At 40.9% G+C, this 18294-nt stretch overlaps 3 protein-coding genes across 7 annotated transcripts; 1 reads left to right on the forward strand and 2 right to left on the reverse strand.

Moving 5' to 3' along the window:
- Positions 672-1333, reverse strand: LOC8082899. Its single transcript, XM_002453435.2, has 2 exons — positions 1127-1333; positions 672-1004 (listed from the first exon to the last, which is right to left on the reverse strand). The coding sequence occupies exons 1-2, from the start codon at positions 1206-1208 to the stop codon at positions 907-909; spliced, it is 180 nt and encodes a 59-aa protein (XP_002453480.1). The 5' UTR covers positions 1209-1333; the 3' UTR covers positions 672-906.
- LOC8082900 (ultraviolet-B receptor UVR8) lies at positions 2895-6038 on the reverse strand. The gene is made up of 4 exons (XM_002453436.2): positions 5675-6038; positions 4563-4779; positions 4183-4495; positions 2895-3676 (listed from the first exon to the last, which is right to left on the reverse strand). The coding sequence occupies exons 1-4, from the start codon at positions 5986-5988 to the stop codon at positions 3192-3194; spliced, it is 1329 nt and encodes a 442-aa protein (XP_002453481.1). The 5' UTR covers positions 5989-6038; the 3' UTR covers positions 2895-3191.
- LOC8082901 lies at positions 8331-16265 on the forward strand. 5 transcript variants are annotated; one of them, XM_021458881.1, is made up of 14 exons: positions 8331-8656; positions 11877-11958; positions 12074-12177; positions 12361-12487; positions 12576-12670; positions 12911-13034; positions 13447-13527; positions 14207-14305; positions 14462-14632; positions 14738-14825; positions 14917-14984; positions 15063-15137; positions 15414-15574; positions 15715-15801. In XM_021458881.1, the coding sequence occupies exons 1-13, from the start codon at positions 8616-8618 to the stop codon at positions 15561-15563; spliced, it is 1305 nt and encodes a 434-aa protein (XP_021314556.1). In that variant the 5' UTR covers positions 8331-8615; the 3' UTR covers positions 15564-15574; positions 15715-15801. The 5 variants fall into 5 exon arrangements, with proteins under 5 accessions (XP_021314556.1, XP_021314554.1, XP_021314555.1 ...); XM_021458879.1 differs by having other exon boundaries at positions 8352-8656; positions 15414-15542; positions 15715-16265; XM_021458880.1 differs by having other exon boundaries at positions 8354-8656; positions 15069-15137; positions 15414-15542; positions 15715-16265.

The raw sequence follows: 18294 nt of genomic DNA on the forward strand, positions 1-18294 counted from the left end.
CAGAAGAACTAGTTGATAAAACCCTAGAAATGATTAGGGATGTAAAAAATACCAATATTCCAAGGGGCAAGGGTATGAAAGGAAGAGTCGGTTATCCACTTTACAGGGGTAGACATATGAAAATAGATACTGAAATGCACTTGCAGTGGCATTGCAGCACTCCTACCTTTTCTGAATTCTTGAATACACAAGATGGAGGTATGCATAGCTTATTTGCCACTAGGTGCTCAGTTTCAGTTGCTTAAACACAGATAATGCAAAGTATAATCTTACCATTAATTTTTAGCTTCATTGAAGCACTGCAATGATAGCACTGGGACACTAATCAGAATCACCTAAAAGAGAGCTTTTTGCTTTGCTTGCATACTTCATTCACTCAGTCACATGGTCATAGCTAGGGCTGAATACCCATGATTTTATAACATGTAGTATTAATATAGCTGTATAAAAACCCAAATATTGCTCCATTGTTCAGGCTTAAAGGAATTTCAATAAGAGCACAGTAAATTTTCTTCACTTTCATATTGATATATTTTTGTGATATGTATTGTATTGGACAAATAAAAAGCACAGTGATTATCCAGCTGTTAAATTCTGGCTACGCCACTCTTAGGAATGCACCATATGGATCGTTAAACAGACAAATTGTGTGGAATAAGAAAACACTCACATAGTGACACAGATCAACATTTCTGTGCAGCAACAGAGGCTTAGATGAATTATGTGAAATAGGAGAACAATCACATTGATCAACATTCCTTTCTACAAAGACTGAGCACAGATGTTTAGTACATTATTGCAACGCTATGAGGTTCTGTGAACATGTGAAGCAGGAAAAAAAAAACATGTGACTCGTTTCATGACCTAACGAAAGGAGGCCCCTCTGCACGGCAGCGTCCACCTCTGTCACACGTCATCCCCGGCGCCGTCGAGGGCCTTGAGGCCCTCCGCCACCGCCCGCGCGCGGTTCTGCGCCTGCCTCTCCACCGCCACGAAGTAGAGGCCTGTACGGAAGCACCAGCGGGGCGAGACCGCCGCAACGGGGAGAAGAGGTTAGGGGAAGACCGCGACGGAATGGAAGGAGCAGAGCAGCAGGGGGTTAGGGTTTTTAGGTACGGGCGCTTACTCATGGCACTGCCCAGGGCGCAGATCCAGAGGATGCGTTGCGACCACCTATCTCCCACCACGCCCCGGCCTCCCAACCCCATCCTCCGGTCGCCGCCGCCGGCAAAGCCGCTCGCTTCGACTTGGGCACTGTCGTGTCGTCTCCGTCGCCGACCGTTCCTCGCGGCGTGCGTGCGCGCCCGATGAATGGGCTCTACGTGTGAGATGGGCTTGGGCCGTTGAGAGAGGAGCGCTGCAGCCTGCAGCCTGGATAGAATCGAAGGAGAGATCCTCCAACTTTCGCTAGAAATTCAATTCTCCTTCTGAAAATTGAGCTGATTTTCTGTAAAATTCCTGTGTTCTAAACAAATCCTGAAAAAACAAATATCACATGCACTCTATCCCTATAAACATCTCCGAAGCACTGAATTAGACCAACTAAGTTTAGAAAAATACGAACACCCGTATTAAGTTAGGGATGAACCGGATAGGCAGTTTCCACTGTAAGGAACCTAACTAGCTGAGCACGCGCAGTTCGCATCCTTCATTTGTTTTTTTAAAGAACAGGTCAAGTTTACACCTTAAATGGTTTCAATGGTGTTTTTTTATCCTATGTGGCGCTACTTCACTTGCAGTGGCGGATCTTGGTGAAGCTAAGTTTAAAACTAAGCTTCAAACTCACTCTGTTTAGTGTTTTTGCTAGCATGTAGGAGATGATGTTTAGTATCTATACTTAGGTCTTGTATATATGCGATTTTTTTTTGGATTTTGACATTGTAACATTTTCGTTTTTATTTGACAAACATTGTCCAATCATAGAGTAACTAGGCTTAAAAGATTCGTCTCGCGATTTACAGACAAACTGTGCAATTAGTTTTTATTTTCATCTATATTTAATGTTGTACCGCAAGATTCGATGTGACAGTGAATCTTGAAAACTTTTTGGTTTTTGGGGTGAACTAAACAAGGCCTTAATATAATTTCTACTGGAAGGGGGTCATGGCCACCTTTGGCCCTAACAAAGCTATGCTCATGGTCATCCGTGAGAAGGGTAAACCAGGCTACGTTTACAGTTTAGTACTCCGTACCAAACAAACTTTATAAAAAAAAGTTACATAAATAATTTTTGAAAATCATTTAACTGTTTCTTTCTAGAAAAGTTATTATGCAATTGAAAAATCCTAAAATATTATTCAAACTTAGAAAAAAATCATTGAAGATTTGTTTTAGGTTAGAAAATATAAAAGTATGAAGACAGTTTTAAGCTTTTCCTAAGACCATGCTCTATTTTATGGTAGCTATCTTATAATTAACATAATCTTATATTATCCCCTTTTGGTGTTTATTTGCTAGTACAATGCTCTCGTTATCTATTTTAAGTCTATATTGACTACTCAAATTACTTAGGCCTTGTTTAGTTCACCCTAAAAACCAAAAACTTTTCAAGATTCTCCGTCACATCGAATCTTGCGGCACATGCATGAAGCACTAAATATATGCGAAAATAAAAATTAATTACACAGTTTACCTGTAAATCGTGAGATGAATCTTTTAAGCCTAGTTACTTCATGATTGGACAATGTTTGTCAAATAAAAATAAAAATGCTACAGTTCCAAAAAACAAAAAGTTTTCGGAACTAAACAAGGCCTTAGAAGTTCAGGTGACTTTGACAACACACAACTACACAAGTATGTTCTACGTGGTCAAAATGGCTCGTACAACGCTCCACCTCATGTAGCAAAATGACGAGGTGGAAGGCCCAAAACATAAAATGGTTTGCAATGCCGTCTTTGCTAAAAGCACAAATAATTCAGAACTTCAGATCACGTGTTAGAAGTTCACAACAAGGTGCATCATCTTTCAACAGGACCAATGCTACAAAAAGGAGTATGTTAGATCACATGCTGTCTAGCAAGTGGCAATGCGCATCCACACCATCTCATGAGAAAAAAAAAAGCACATCCACCTTACTGGCCATACTCCTTCGAGAAAGAAAAAATGGCGTCAACTTCCATTTCTTCAGACAGATCATGATCCCCCATACAACTAACAATAATAGTATCTTTCAGTGAACCAACATGCCAACCTACTCGGCGACCAGGACGAGATTATGGTCCATCCCTGCTGCAACTTGCAAGACTTCCACCCCTTCCAGGGTATCTACAAGACATGGCTCCGCCTCATCAATGGAGCTGCCCAGACCTAGCCTGCCATTCCTGCCCGATCCCCAGGTCCAAACTTCACCTTTCGACGTGAGAGAAACGGAATGGACTCGGCCAGCCGAGGCCGATACCAGCCTCTCCCTGCTCAGACAGTCCACCAGTGCAGGGATGTCCTCTTGACCAGGCCGTCCGAGCTGGGAGCTGCAGTTCCACCCCCATGAGAGGAGTCCAGTTTCCACACCATCGGTGCCTTCAGTCGATGTGTGGCATAGTGCGAGAGAGTGGCCGACACTTGCTGACATGGAGAATGGCTTGTAGCTCATGCCAACAGGAAGCAATTTGGGCGGCCCTGCCTTCCTACCCAGCTGTCCGTAAGTGTTGTCACCCCCGCTCAGTACAATGCCATCCGCTGGAAGATTACAGAAACCATATGAGATGGTGGTAGGCATAGATTTGAAAATAAGAGTACCCCAAAAGGCTAATTTGAGAATGATGGATGGTCACTGTGATTCATTTTCTGTAGTGTGTTTCCTAAGAGGCTAAGATGACATATTCTTTTCCTATGTTGATCCTATAACATTGGCAATAGTGTCCTAGTAGAACATGAGACTCATTACCCAAATGTCCAGCTATTTGCATTGTATGTTAAATTGTCCATACAATGGACTGTAACAGGACCTGTCAAGATGTGATAATGACAGGTAATAACCAATTGTTATCTAAAACATGTACTATTTGCATCTGCAGTACAAGATATTTCCAATGTTTGATCACATCAAATATTATTGAAGCAGCATTACAACATAGCTTGTTGACTCTGGTTATCAAGAGAGCAGCAGAGAAGCATGAGAAAAGTATTGTCCATCACAAATATGCACACAAGGAGTTTCGTTTGTAGTGAAAATAAATACTCACAGCAAAGAATCAAGGAATGATCAAGCCCACAAGATACGTCAGACACCTCAAGATGACTCACTTCATGAACAAGGAATGGTTCCCAGATAATGGGCATATTGTCTTCGCTGCGAATTTTCTCTTCAACCATCTTTTCAACAGCCTCCAGCATTGAACTATAATACTTGTCTGCCATTTTTCCTATGTATTCTTCTGCAGAAGGAGCTCTAGTGCTTTGACCCATTTCTCCTAACCTTCCATTTTCCGAGTAGCCCCAACCAAATAGCTTTCCATCCTTTGTCAATGCCATGGCATGCCCCCATCCAAATGATACCTACCATTATTCCTTCAGTTAACGTCATTGTCAATCCATTTATTTAATTTTGGGAGAAATTTAGCACCTTAACAATGTCGTAGCTAGCAAGAGCTTCCACTTTAGATGGCGCTGCTGCCTCTACAATGTCCTTGCCAAGTCCAAGTTGGCCACGCTTTGACCTCCCCCAAACCCATAAAGAACCATCAGATCCTATTGCTGCTGAGACAACGCCTGAAGCAGATACAGCTTGAACTTGAACATTTTCCAATCCTCTGACCAGTTCTGCGTTGCTCCAAGTATTCCTGTCATTTAGTGAAATGGTTCAATAATTTTATGCATGTCCTTGATAAGTAACACTGGCATAAGGACAAGGAAACAAGCATTAATGGTTAAGTTCCAAGGAACAAAAACCTGATAGACAAAGTTTCATTAGGTTGAGTGGGCAAAATGTTAATATTTTTAATAGTAGAAAATATTCAATTATTATAAAATATAAATACAAAACTCAAAACAGTAAAAGAAGCAGTGTCCATGCTAAGGCTCTCTTTGGCAGGACTTTTGTTGGAGCTCCTCCACTGACTTAATCAGAATCCCTGCCAATGTGCACACACAAGAACAACTTTCGAAGCCAAAAACAAAACAAAAACAGTGAAGCTGAAGCCATTTTGCCCAGAAGCTGAAGCCACCAAAAAGTGGCTTCTCCTGGCTTCATCGATCCAAAGAGGGCCTAAAAAGGATCCTAACCTTTCATTCCCTCATGACCTTAAATGTTTCTTTCAATAACTGCTGAGTTATGTTGTTCCTAGTTCCATAAGTCTTTCTTGGTTCACTTAATGATAAAATCACAGGGGCTCTTTCTTTCTTATCTTTTTGTTCTTAGTCTTCCTATATCAGAGATGTTTTATCCTGGTTAATGTGTAGCATATACATTATTGACTGAACTGCATAAGCACACAATGTACTGCTTTGTGCTTCAAAATCCACACATGTCGTGTAATCATGTAACCACCATGTAGTAATGCTTTCGCCTCGAGAATCATGCTTGTGCTACTATACACGGAACATCATGGTTCATCACTTATTTACCCAATGCTGTATTACACTAACTTCTGATATCTAAAAAGAGGACTTGTTATTTGAGCATCCCGAATCTTCTTGAACGCGCAGCCGAGCTGGGCAAGAGGAGTTTTAGATCACCTCGGGGAGTGAAGCCCGCGGCCGAGCTGGCCCTCATCGTTGCGCCCCCACGCCCAGACCTCTCCGGCGGCAGATACGGCGAGGGAGTGGTAGTGACCGGCGGCGACGGCGCTCATGGACGGCGGGAGGGAGGGCACGGGCGTGGGCACGTAGGTGTCGGCAGCCGGTGGCGGCTGGCCCACCGCGCCATGGCTGTTATCCCCGAACCCGTACACCACGCCGGCGCACGGGGCCCCGGCCCTGCTGCCGGCGAGCGCGGAGAAGAAGCGCCGCGAAGCGAAGGCGCACGTGCGGGGGAGGAGGAGAGAACGCATTTGCGATCGAAGTCGGGAGAGAGAGAGGGGAAGGAAGGTTGAGTTGGGCAGACTGTATACCTGTGAAGAAAAAAGACGGCCCAGACAGTGAAGAGGCCTTTTGGGGGCAAGCAGGTGGGCCTATGTTAGGCCTTGTTTAGTTCCCAAAAACTACCAAAAATTTTCAAGATTTCCCGTCACATCGAATCTTACAACACATGCATGAAATATTAAATATAGATAAAAATAAAAACTAATTACACAGTTTATCTGTAAATCGCGAGAAGAATCTTTTGACTCTAGTTAGTCTATGATTGGACAATATTTACCACAAACAAACGAAAGTGTTACAGTACCCGAAGCTAAAAATTTTTGCAAACGGAACAAGGCCTTAGCCTCCTAGGCCTGCCACCCGTAATCACATCTTAGTCTTTTTTTTTTGGCGCAGCTCAATTTTACTAGTAAAACTATTTTTTTAAAATAATTTTATGAACAGCTTTCTATATAAAGTTGAACTATTCTACAAAAGTGTTTTATAAAATAGCTTCACCAACTATTAATTACATAGATGAGAGAAAGAATTGAGAGAGAACTATAATAAGCTACTTTTTTTCCAGCTTCATCCTAACTCATGGCATTGTGAGAGAAGAAGAAAAATAACTTCACCCATGAAGCTGTTTTATAAATAAGTATTTGACAAAAAAAAAACAGCTCACAACAGTTCATGAAACTGTTGTGAGCTGTACATGCCCTTACTTTTTTCCCTCAAAATTGCTCAAAAAAAATTTCCCTAAGAAAATACAACCATAGATTAGCATAGTATTTTTTTCGAGGGAGAAAAACATTACTCAATTACATACACGATGTGACAAAAACAATTTCAACACCGACCAAAGATTAGCATAGTATACTTACTCTAGTTACACTTGTTGCGGTTTATGGGTAGAGCAATTTCGAATACATAAAAAGTGGTTAGAAGCTTTCCCTCACTGTTTCAAACTGTTTTCATCCATATAACTGCTTTATTTATTAATCTAGCTAATCTAACAAAACCTTATACGCGCTTACTCTCCTCGCTGGTTGCCACACAATAACTATGTTTTATATTTATTTTTCTATTTTTTCTTTTTCCATCTTACCATTATTGAATTAACATTTTTAAGATTAAAAAAGAGATGAACTTGAAATAAATAATAATTTTTTGGGTGGAACCATCTACTCATAATTGACCATTGATGCATGTTTTAAGCATAGCCTTAATGAATCAACTAACTTATTTTACTTATTAAAATACAATTAAAACTAAAATACAAAATCCAGCATTCTAAGGTCAAACGTATAGTTTAAATTAAAATAAAAATTTTTGCTTTATGTATACTTAAATCATATAAATAGGGGTAGGTCTTTGATGCTTCATAGAAATTGTTTGTTACGTCAGAATAATCAGAAGAAACTATTTTTTGTGTTTTAGATTTATGTTAATCAAGCTATTTTAAATTTGATCACTTATCCAAAACAACATCAATATTTATAACACAAAAAAGTATAATATGAAAAAATACTTTGCGATAAACCTAGTAGTACTTAGTTGATATGATGGACATCAATAGCTTTTTATATAAATTTAATCAATCTTGAAATAGTTCGATTTAAGACAAACCTAAAACATTATTAGTCTTTATAACTTACTTGATTTGAAATGATTTGACTTAGAATAAATCTAAAACATTAAAAAATGAGCAACGAATATGGAATGTTGTAAAAGACAATATTTGTTTTTCACAAAAAAGTAACTCTTCAACGTGGATAGCACAAAGATCCTCTGGAGTGTACTCCCTCCGTCCAAAAAATAATGCAATGCAATCCAAGCGTTCAAAATTTGTCCAACAAAAAATGCTAAAGTTCTTACAAGCTTAGTAACTTCCAGGGCCTAGGATGGAACCCACATAAAAGGATGACAGTTGTCATTACCAAAAAAAGAAAGATCTCTCCTCCACATGTTACGATAGCAAGCCAGCAGGTGCTGCATCCTTTGCATGAACGTGGACACGTGGTATCCTCCCATCCACTCGTTTATCTTCTGGACATCTTAATCACAGGTTCGCATGTACTGCGTGCTACTGGCTGCTAGGGGTATTTTTGTAATTTCCTTATCCGTACTTGTGCTAGGTCCTACGACTTTTACTGAACGGAGGGAGTACGCTGCACCGGGCCAACACCTGCAATGGCTGACAATCAATGACTACGACCTGAATTAAACACGACAAAAAGAATTCAAAATTAAAATTCCCCATGATTACCTCCGCTTCATTAACATTCTAATCATCCGCTCGCTCGTCCACGGCCATCGCCACCCTCTCCCTCCTCCCTCCCTCCCGCTCCTTTCCCCCCGCCTCCCCAACCACCGCCTTCCCCTCCCGGATCCCCTCCCCTCGGGCAGCCGGATCCGGCGAGGCAGAGGGCGGGCGCGGCTCCCGCTGATCCGAGGCGGCTCCACCGGGGATTCGTTCCGTTTCGGTGGGCTCCACCTAACAGGCGGGGGGCGTAATTCTGAGAGGACGACGGAGGCCAGGTGGTGGTGCATGAGCGCTGCTGGACCACGGCGCAGGCGCGCAGCGTAGGAGCACCGCGCGCCGCCGGGAGGCGCCATGATCGAGCAGTTCGTTAATTTCGTCATCCGGCCGCCCCGGTACGCGCTGTCCCGCCAGATATCTGAGAATAGTTGCATTTGTTGCTTGTGTCCTATTGGGCATCGAAAACGATGCTACATTAGATGTACCAACCGTATTGTTTTGAATTGGAGAAGAGGAGGGCCGGGATCAATGTTAAAGAAAAAAACCTTGCATGTCCAGTGTGGTTGAAATGCTAGATAGGTCTTTGATGCTTCATAGAAATTGTTTGTTACGTCAGAATCAGAAGAAACTAATTTTTGTATTTTAGATTTATATTAATCAAGCTATTTTAAGTTTGATCATTTATCCGAAACAATATCAATATTTATAACACAAAAAAGTATAATATGAAAAAAATACTTTGTGATAAACCTAATAGTACTTAGTTGATATGATGGACATCAATAGCTTTTTATATAAATTTAATCAATCTTGAAATAGTTTGATTTAAGACAAACCTAAAACATTATTAGTCTTTATAACTTACTTGATTTGAAATGATTTGACTTAGAATAAATCTAAAACATTAAAAAATGAGCAACGAATATGGAATGTTGTAAAAGACAATATTTGTTTTTCACAAAAAAGTAACTCTTCAACGTGGATAGCACAAAGATCCTCTGGAGTGTACTCCCTCTGTCCAAAAAATAATGCAATCCAAGCATTCAAAATTTGTCCAACAAAAAATGCTAAAGTTCTTACCAGCCTAGTAACTTCCAGGGCCTAGGATGGGACCCATGCAAAAGGATGACAGTTGTTATACCAAAAAAAGAAAGATCAGTTTTCTCCTCCACATATTACAACAGCAAGCCAGCAGGTGTTGCATCCTTTGCATGAACGTGGACACGTCGTATCCTCCCATCCACTCATTTATCTTCTGGACATCTCAATCACAGGTTCACATGTATTGTGTGCTACTGGCTACTAGGGGTATTTTTGTAATTTTGCTATCCATATTGGTACTCGTGCTAGGTCCTACGATTGCGTTTTTTACTGGACAGAGGGAGTATCTTCTGGACATCTCAATCACAGGGTCACATGTATTGTGTGCTACTGGCTGCTAGGGGTATTTTTGTAATTTTGCTATCCGTATTGGCACTCGTGCTAGGTCCTACGATTATGTTTTTTACTGGACGGAGGGGGTACGCTGCACCGGGCCAACACCTGCAACGGCTGACCATCAATGACTACGACCTGAATTAAACATGACAAAAAGAATTCAAAATTAAAATTCCCCACGATTACCTCCGCTTCATTAACATTCTAATAATCCGCTCGCTCATCCACGGCCATCGCCACCCTCTCCCTCCCTCCCTCCCGCTCCTTTTCCCCCGCCTCCCCAACCACCGCCTTCCCCTCCCGGATCCCCTCCCCTTGGGCAGCCGGATCCGGCGAGGCAGAGGGCAGGCACGGCTCCCACTGATCTGAGACGCTTCCGTCGGGGATTCGTCCGGTTTCGATGGGCTCCACCTGACAGGCGGGGGGTGTAATTCTGAGAGGACGACGGAGGCCGGGTGGTGGTGCATGAGCGCTGCTGGACCACGGCGTAGGCGCGCAGCGTAGGAGCACCGCGCGCCGCTAGGAGGCGCCATGATCGAGCAGTTCGTTAAGGCCAGTCTCAATGGCCTGTTTCAATGCACTGTTTCCAAAACAAATCTGCTGATGAAACGAACAATGAAACAACCTTCACAATGTATGAGTTTCACCTTGATGTTTTCTAGGCTGGGCAAAGCATTTAATTACTGCAAAATGATTGGATCACATGTAAGATGGTGAAATGATTTAGTCCTCAGTGGGGATTTCATCCTGTTTCACCGCGTGGGAAACAACACCAGCGGAGTTTCACCATGGTGAAACTACTTCCTTCTCTCTCCTCTTCGTTTCATGCAAAAAGTGCAGTTTTGCTGACATGGTGCTCTAATAAATGTGCATGACATCCTGATGAAACCTCTACTGAGACTGGCCTAATCGTCATCTGGCCGCCCCGGTACGCGCTGTCCCGCCAGATATTATGAGAATAGTTGCATTTGTTGCTTGTGTTCTATTGGCCATCAATTACGATGCTGCATTGGATGTGACCAACCGTATTGTTTTGAATTGGAGAAGAGGAGGGCTGGGATCAATGCTAAAGAAAAAAAACCCTGCATATCTAGTGTTGTTGAAAAGCTGGCATACTAGCTAGTATTTATTTAACGTTGTCAAGGGACATTTAGGACGAAGTGATACCTGGAAATGGACAATTTGAAATTTCCAATGGAGGCTGAGATCATTATGAGATTAAGGATAGATAGTTACTGGTTTCAGATAGTCTGTATGATGGTGCGTAAACTCTTGGTTATGTTATTGCAAATCTGTACCATGTGTGATTAAAGCTAGGGTTAGGTAAAATTGTAATTCATTGGAGTTGTCAATTTGTCATGTTATGTGTACCTGCACTTTGATAAGCATGTGGTAGGCACTCATAGCTGTCAAGGGTTACTTTCATGTCAATGTATGCATATAGCATTATTTGTTAAAAAAACAATTCAAGGGTAAATTTTAACTGTCTTGTTAGTGTCACTTTCTGCTTGAATTACCATTTTGACATCCTCACCGGGAGGAGGGATCATGTGAGATTTGTTGGCTGCTACCACTTGATGTTGTACCTTTTTGTTTTGGTTGCAATGTCCATGCTTTATGTGCCTTTTTGGAGCACAGCCGTAAAGTGTTGCTTTGTTGAGGATGGACGTGTATGCTTTGTTCTGGAGCATTAATTGGAACATAGAATGCTTATTTGTTCCCCACATTTGGTTGCAAAGATGATTTAACGTAATGATAAAATTAACTGATCAATGGCTTTGCACCTTTCAGATACCCATTGTTATGTTTTGTACCTTTTTACATAACCATGTTGCTCGCAAGTGCTGTGATCATGGACCATGTATAAAGTTGTTAAATTTCTGCTGCTTGTACCTGTTGGGAGGCAGCTAACTTCGGTTTTTGGGGATTTGAGGTGGTTCCATATGTTCTGGTCCCTCTGCGATGAAGTATGGATGCTAGTTGGGTGGGCTCTGTGACATTGATACTTTGAACTCGCTGTGGTTGTAATTTTGTTGCTTTAAGTAATGAAATTTGGTTTCCCATTGTAGCAAAAAAAAGTGAAATTTACTGAGCTAACAAAAAAGTGAAATTCATTAACAAGTTAAGGATTCATCCATGTATCTAGTGTATTGGAACTGAATGAGTGTTAATCCGCAGGTCAGAATATAATCCAGATCAGTATCTATGGGAGGAAGATTTTATCCTTGCAGGACGTAAATACAAACGACTAGACTTGGAGGCAAGTACGGAGACCATTTATAGAGGTTTCTTCTGTCTTTTATTTGCTGATGGCAAGTTTGATGGCAATAATGAGCAACTTTGTTGATAACCTTATTGTAACTTGCTCCTGGCAGCTTACAAATGCAAGAGGCTATATTTTAAAATGCAGCCACTATGTTCCTGCTTTTATCCCAGAGAACACTGCCCTCCCATGTGTGGTCTACTGCCACGGAAATAGGTACTTAACTTTTATGCTCCATGTTTGCATATGTTTGACGATTCGTAGGGTGCTTCCTTCTTTTCACATTTTTAAGACTTAGTTACAATTTTTTTACACTCCTTTATTTATATGTTTCAGAAGCTCAAACAATCACTGGTATGTTTTGGAATATTAAATAGGATTTGCTTTGACCCAATGCAGCGGATGTCGAGCAGATGCAAATGAAGCCGCTGTAATACTTCTTCCTTCAAATATCACTGTTTTCACACTTGACTTTTCTGGGTCAGGTCTATCGGGTGGGGATTATGTCAGCTTGGGTTGGCATGAGGTATATAATCAGCATTGTTCTTCGTTTATTCTACATTCATATTTTGGGTGATCACACCTGTCTGAAATTCCCAATAATTTACTTCTAGAAAGAGGACCTCAAATGTGCAGTGTCATGTCTTCGGGACAACAAACAAGTTTCCACTATAGGCCTTTGGGGGCGATCAATGGGTGCTGTTACATGGTAATAAGTAGTTTTGGATAAAGTTTGTGCTCTTTTTACTTGGTGCAAGATCTCTCTGTTTCATTTCATGTGATTCATTATCTTGAGGCGCAGTTTGCAAGATCTTCCATAGCACTTTTCAGTTGATATGCTTAAGATTGTTTTCAATCTTTTAAGTTCATGTCAAGGCTCAAATACTTCATCACCATTTGATACCTATCCCCTGTAATTCATTACAATATTTTGTATACAAATGTACAGCCTACTCTATGGAGCAGAGGACCCCTCTATTGCTGGCATGGTAATGGATAGTGCTTTCACTAACCTATATGACTTGATGATGGAACTTGTTGACGTTTACAAAATTCGAGTTCCTAAATTCACGGTATGACCAAGCACTGCATGCATTACTTTTGTGTTGAAATGCATATTATGGGAATGGTGGAAAGGTGCATTGCCATAACAGACATGGACTTATGTCTTAATATGATTTACAATTGCTAACTTTTTAAGGCAACTTTTTTTACAGTTGTTAACTTTGAAGCACAAACCAATAGGACTTGCTTTCTTTTCTGTTGTATTGAGCTTTCCCTTAGGTTATTGAGTCCATAGATGAATCACATACTCGTTATTGGAATAAATTTGTGGAATGTGTAAAAGGATAATGTAGTTATTAGATGTAATGAAAGTTCCATACTATCTTACATCCTTGCTAGCACAAGAGTCTATGCAATCCTAGGGACCATTGCTGTAATTTTAAAGTTTTACTGGGTTGTTCTGAAATCTGTTCTTTTCAGGTTAAGATGGTTGTACAGTACATGCGGCGAATCATTCAGAAAAGAGCTAAGTTTGACATAATGGATCTTAATGTTTTAAAGGTATACTTCCTATAATATTATCTTTCCATAACATAATTTGACACCTTGAAACCTTAATGCAAAACAAAGAAGAGTTCAACTCATGATGGTCGCAAACTGCCTTTTGGCTTGTACAAGTCATGTTTATATTTTGCATTGTATTATCCATGTCATGCTGCTGTAAAATTGAATAAATGATAACAATAAGCTATTTGTTTAATTACTTTTATAATAATGTAGTGTCATTATAAATTCCTTCTTTAGATCTTTTGTGCAGTTACCACTTTAGGATTAGCATTTTCCATGTAGGATATTTTATAATTACAAAATTTCCAGCAAAATTCCGGAAAACCTCGTTTCTTTCTTTGTCTGTATTTGGCATGTATTTACTGAGAATCTCCTTAAATAGGTCTGAGCAATTTTAGTGTTGAGGTTTTGCATTAGCTGTTCCTTTTCTTTTAACCCAAAGACTGCTTAGTTTGAGAGTTTCTACTTTCTAGGTTGCCAATACTGACCAACTGACCATCTGGTTTATTGCCAGGATTGACAATTTTACACCTCTCTGGTCCTTTATTAGTCCGAGTCATTTATTGTTGAGATATCTTTATGTTGTAATTCCTGCACAATTCCCTGTAACTTTGAAAGAACCTGCTTATGCTTCACGTCAATCTAACTTCAGTATTCTCTTGTTCGTAACCAGTTGGCTCCCAAGATGTTTATCCCTGCATTATTTGGACATGGTTTGAATGATATGTTTATTCAGCCTCACCATTGTGATCGTATTCACCAGGCATATGGGGTAAATGTTTACTTAGCTTCCTTCGTAGAAGTTAACTGCATATAGATGGTAGATCATGTTTATAACAAATAACATGGAGATTGGTGGTCGAGTATTCCTGCTGCAGATCATGCTAGCCATTCGTTAACCATTGCCTCATTGCATGTTTGTGTGCAGGGGGATAAAAATATAATTAAATTTGATGGTGATCATAATTCCCCAAGACCTCAATCATATTATGATTCAGTTTCTATATTCTTCTATAAAACTTTGCGTCCTCCTATGCTGCCTACAACACGATCAAAGCTTCATGTGGGCGCATTTAAAGTTGGTAGCATAACCAATGAGGTAAATTAACGGAATACACATTGCAAAACTCCATTTGAACCTGAAAAGTATCTTATATGGTCTGGCTTCTAAGGAACCATCTTCTTTTCCCCCTAATTCTTGTAGAGTTTCTTCTTTGAAATCATCAATGGTCTACGGTCAGCAAACACTGCAGCCTGCAGTTCATCAAGAGATGCACCTAACATCCCACATGGTGTGGTCTCAGCTCCCTGAGCTACTTCCTTGTAAATTTTAATATTATAACAGCTGGTTTTATACTGATTATTTACCTTATTTTGTTTCAGATAGCACATCTGTAGTTGAATTGTTGTCTAGCATGAATCAACTGTCCATTAAGAATGAGAATGACTTGGTAAGTTTCTTGATATTTTGTCTATGTCTGATGTGAAGACCTTTTTCCTTGCTCGTTTCCTTATCTGTATTCCACTAGCTGCAGGACTTTCTTTTAGATGAAAACTGCAGCCTGTCAGAGATTGATGGGGATAGCGTTGGATCACGTTTGCAGGTAAAGTTCACTGTATAACTTCAAGTAAGCTTACATGCAATTTGGACCTTGTATATTTTTCTAGTCAAGTTGAGCAATTTTTTCCATGCAATGCATTCTCCTGCTTCCACTGGATTGTCCGTTGTGTTAAGTTGTTTTTTGTAGTAGGCATGATACAGAGATGTCCGATGATCTGATCAGTGAGGGTCCTAAGGAACACATTATAAGTGTTGAGAACTGAGGCTCATATACCTCCTGCTTGCAAATTGTCTGACTAGAAGCCTTCCTTTCTTATAGGATAAAACAAGTAGGCGCAATGAGGAGTCATGTTCATTCACAAGCTCTAACAGAGAAAGTTGGGGCAGATGTTCATCTTTAGGAGCAGCCAGTGATGAATCATTCTCAGCCAATAATAATGATAAGCAGGTGGTACATTGCTTCAATTGATTGACAATTTAGTTGAGTGGCTGATATATCTTAATCAAAGCTATTGTTTTTACTAGTTGGCTTCTTTCTAACTCTTGGCATTTACCACTTTGATATGATCAATGAAAAAAAGATTAATTATCTGATCTGGTTATTGGTCTGTGCATCATAGAATTTGACAGTGAAGGCTTTGGCTACGCCTCTAAGACAAAACCAGAGACAAAGCCAGCGGAAACCGATGGAGAAATCTAAGCAGAAGAAGATTCAAGCGTTGTGGAAGAAGATTAAGCGCGAGAAGGTGGAGATGGGGGATAGCCTATCTTCGCGTTTGAAGATGTGCCTGGGGCAATCTCCGCGGCACAAGAGGAGTAGATCGTCTGGAGGGATTACAACTTCATAGCCCTGACAAGTCTACTTGAACCACTAATTGGCCACCACAGATTCTCCCTTATTCTGACCTAATCATTACCACGCTGTAACCTATATAACCCTAGGTGAATATATGTTACATGACCGCAATGTAGCATGCTAGGATGCTCGGAAGCTGAAAAAGCACGCCCTTGTATCATCTCTTGTAATTGCCTGAAACAAGTGTAAGTGCCATCTCTGGCTTGCTGTTGCGTGTTATTTCCTTCCCTCACTTGCATCCTGTAGTTGGCAGTGCTGACAACGGGTTGATGGTGAAATGGAATGGGTATGGGTATTGATGGTTTCATCTTCAGCTATTTGGATGTCTTGTTATTCCATGCGGTCTAGTCGTCTAGAGGATTTGTTGGACACGATCGATTAAACTAAACTGTGGGGTTTTATTTATATGGTTTGTTTTATATACTTTGTAATCTCGCTTACTAAAGTAACCCAGACGATGTTTTATATACTTTGTAATCTCGCTTACTAAGTAACCCAGACGATCTTGCATCGATGAAAGTTCCAGGAGGTGAACCCACAACGCCCTGATTGAGTAGGCTTCAGAAATTATGAACACATTTTTGTTAACTCATTCCTTACAAGCACGTGATTTGCAAAATTACCAAGCGAATGCCCGTGCGGAGTGCATGCCCCCATGCCTTGTGAGCCTGGCGTGCCTCACGGCCCATAAGTCCATCCATTGCTTGCCTTCCTCTGCTGGGGACAAGCTCATTGGTGTGGTTTTAGGTTTTAGGGGGCCTGGTGGTGCTAGTCGGCGTCTGCTAGAGATGCTCTAAGGATGACGAGTAAGGCGGTGCAGGGGAGTCACCGAGCGGTTGGTGGGAGACAATCAGTCGGAAGAGCTCGTGACGGAGGCGAGGCCACGAGGGTCACATGTCTTCCTTTAATTGAGGCGGTGGGACACAACCGCTTGGAAAGAGCTCACTGTAGGAGTGAGCATTGCGTGTAGAGATAAGGGGTGTAGTTTTAAATAGATATCCATGGTTTTTCTTTAATGTAATTTAATAAACTAAATAAAAAATGAGAGAAGAAATTTTTAATTTAGTTCATTAAGTTGAACTAGAGAAAAACCACTGTTAGTTGTTTGAGCACCATCCCCATTCTTAATTGCGTGTCATTCTCCGACTGAGATTGGCGGTGCATGATGGTGGGTGCTGCTAGGTGAGGCAACGAGAGTGGAAGGCAGAGGTGGGACATGCAAGGCCGAGGAAGATGACGAAATGGAACCATGGGAGCATGCAAGGCCGTGAAAGATGACGAAATGGAACCATGGGAGCAGAGAAGGCAAGAAAGAATATATAGACATGGTTGTGCGCTCCCCAGAGCACAACCCTCACACATTAACAAGCTCACACACGATTAGCTTATAGTAATAAAAATGGTTTTATCTCTCTAAAATTCTAATTTTATCGGCGGCTCATTCCTGATAAGCACATGATTAGCTTAATAATAAGAAATGGCTTTATTCCGGTAAAATTCACATGGCTGCCACTTGTTTTCTGATTTGCCATTTTCATTCTAGAGGAGGTGACTTATATCAAACTAAATATCCTTAAGGTACACGACCAAGCAATACTACAGCTACAAACAGATTTTAGAAGTCTATTGCTGATTGAACGGATAAAATCAAGCACGTTGATTTAACTTATACGTACCAACTAAAAGTTTTCACGGGGTGGACCGTGGTCATTGTTGTACACTTGTAAGCAATTTTAATTTTCCAACAAAGGCTTTGTTTAGTTATATCCAAAATCCAAACTTTTTTAAGATTCTCTGTCATATCGAATCTTGCGGTACATGTATGGAACACTAAATATAAATAAAAAATAACTAATTGCATAGTTTGTCTATAACTTACGAGACGAATTTTTTGAGCCTAGTTAGTCTATAATTGAACAATAATTGTCAAATACAAGCGAAAGTGTTACAGTACCCAAAAACTTTTCACAGGCCAAAGTTAGTAGGTGTAGGCATAGCACTACTCAAGAGCCCAGTCTCGATCTCAAGCTTACCCATCCATGGTGAAGGTGGTGGCGAGGTAGAATGCGAGTGGCAAAATCCATGGTCTTCTTCGTTTGGCGGTTGATAAAATTATTGCTATATTTTTGTTTCTCAAAAGAATCCCAACTTCTTTGTATGATTTTACTAAAGATGAGCAACGTACCGCCCTAGCCCGGCATGGCATGGGCCCGTGCTAGGCACGGCCTAATAGGGGCACGGGCCCGTAGGGCACTAGGGCCTGCGTGCCACCGGGCCGTGCCTCCATAGGCCACCGTGCTTGCCTGATGGCCCAGGCACGGCACGTGGATCGATTTTTGAGCTG

This window comes from Sorghum bicolor, chromosome 4 (genome assembly GCF_000003195.3).
Source record: "Sorghum bicolor cultivar BTx623 chromosome 4, Sorghum_bicolor_NCBIv3, whole genome shotgun sequence".
Taxonomy (NCBI): Eukaryota; Viridiplantae; Streptophyta; class Magnoliopsida; order Poales; family Poaceae; genus Sorghum; species Sorghum bicolor.

Excerpts from the sequence above, each read along its gene's own strand:
- LOC8082901 (XM_021458879.1), top strand. The coding sequence starts at position 8,616 with ATGATCGAGCAGTTCGTTAATTTCGTCATCCGGCCGCCCCG. Across the intron at positions 12,178-12,360 it reads GTCTACTGCCACGGAAATAG|CGGATGTCGAGCAGATGCAA; the intron begins GTACTTAACTTT and ends GACCCAATGCAG. Across the intron at positions 13,035-13,446 it reads TTCGAGTTCCTAAATTCACG|GTTAAGATGGTTGTACAGTA; the intron begins GTATGACCAAGC and ends TGTTCTTTTCAG.
- LOC8082900 (XM_002453436.2), bottom strand. The coding sequence starts at position 5,988 with ATGCGTTCTCTCCTCCTCCCCCGCACGTGCGCCTTCGCTTCGCGGCGC. Across the intron at positions 4,780-5,674 it reads CGCGGGCTTCACTCCCCGAG|GAATACTTGGAGCAACGCAG; the intron begins GTGATCTAAAAC and ends ACTAAATGACAG. Across the intron at positions 4,496-4,562 it reads CTAGCTACGACATTGTTAAG|GTATCATTTGGATGGGGGCA; the intron begins GTGCTAAATTTC and ends GAATAATGGTAG.
- LOC8082899 (XM_002453435.2), bottom strand. The coding sequence starts at position 1,208 with ATGGGGTTGGGAGGCCGGGGCGTGGTGGGAGATAGGTGGTCGCAACGC. Across the intron at positions 1,005-1,126 it reads CGCCCTGGGCAGTGCCATGA|GCCTCTACTTCGTGGCGGTG; the intron begins GTAAGCGCCCGT and ends GCTTCCGTACAG.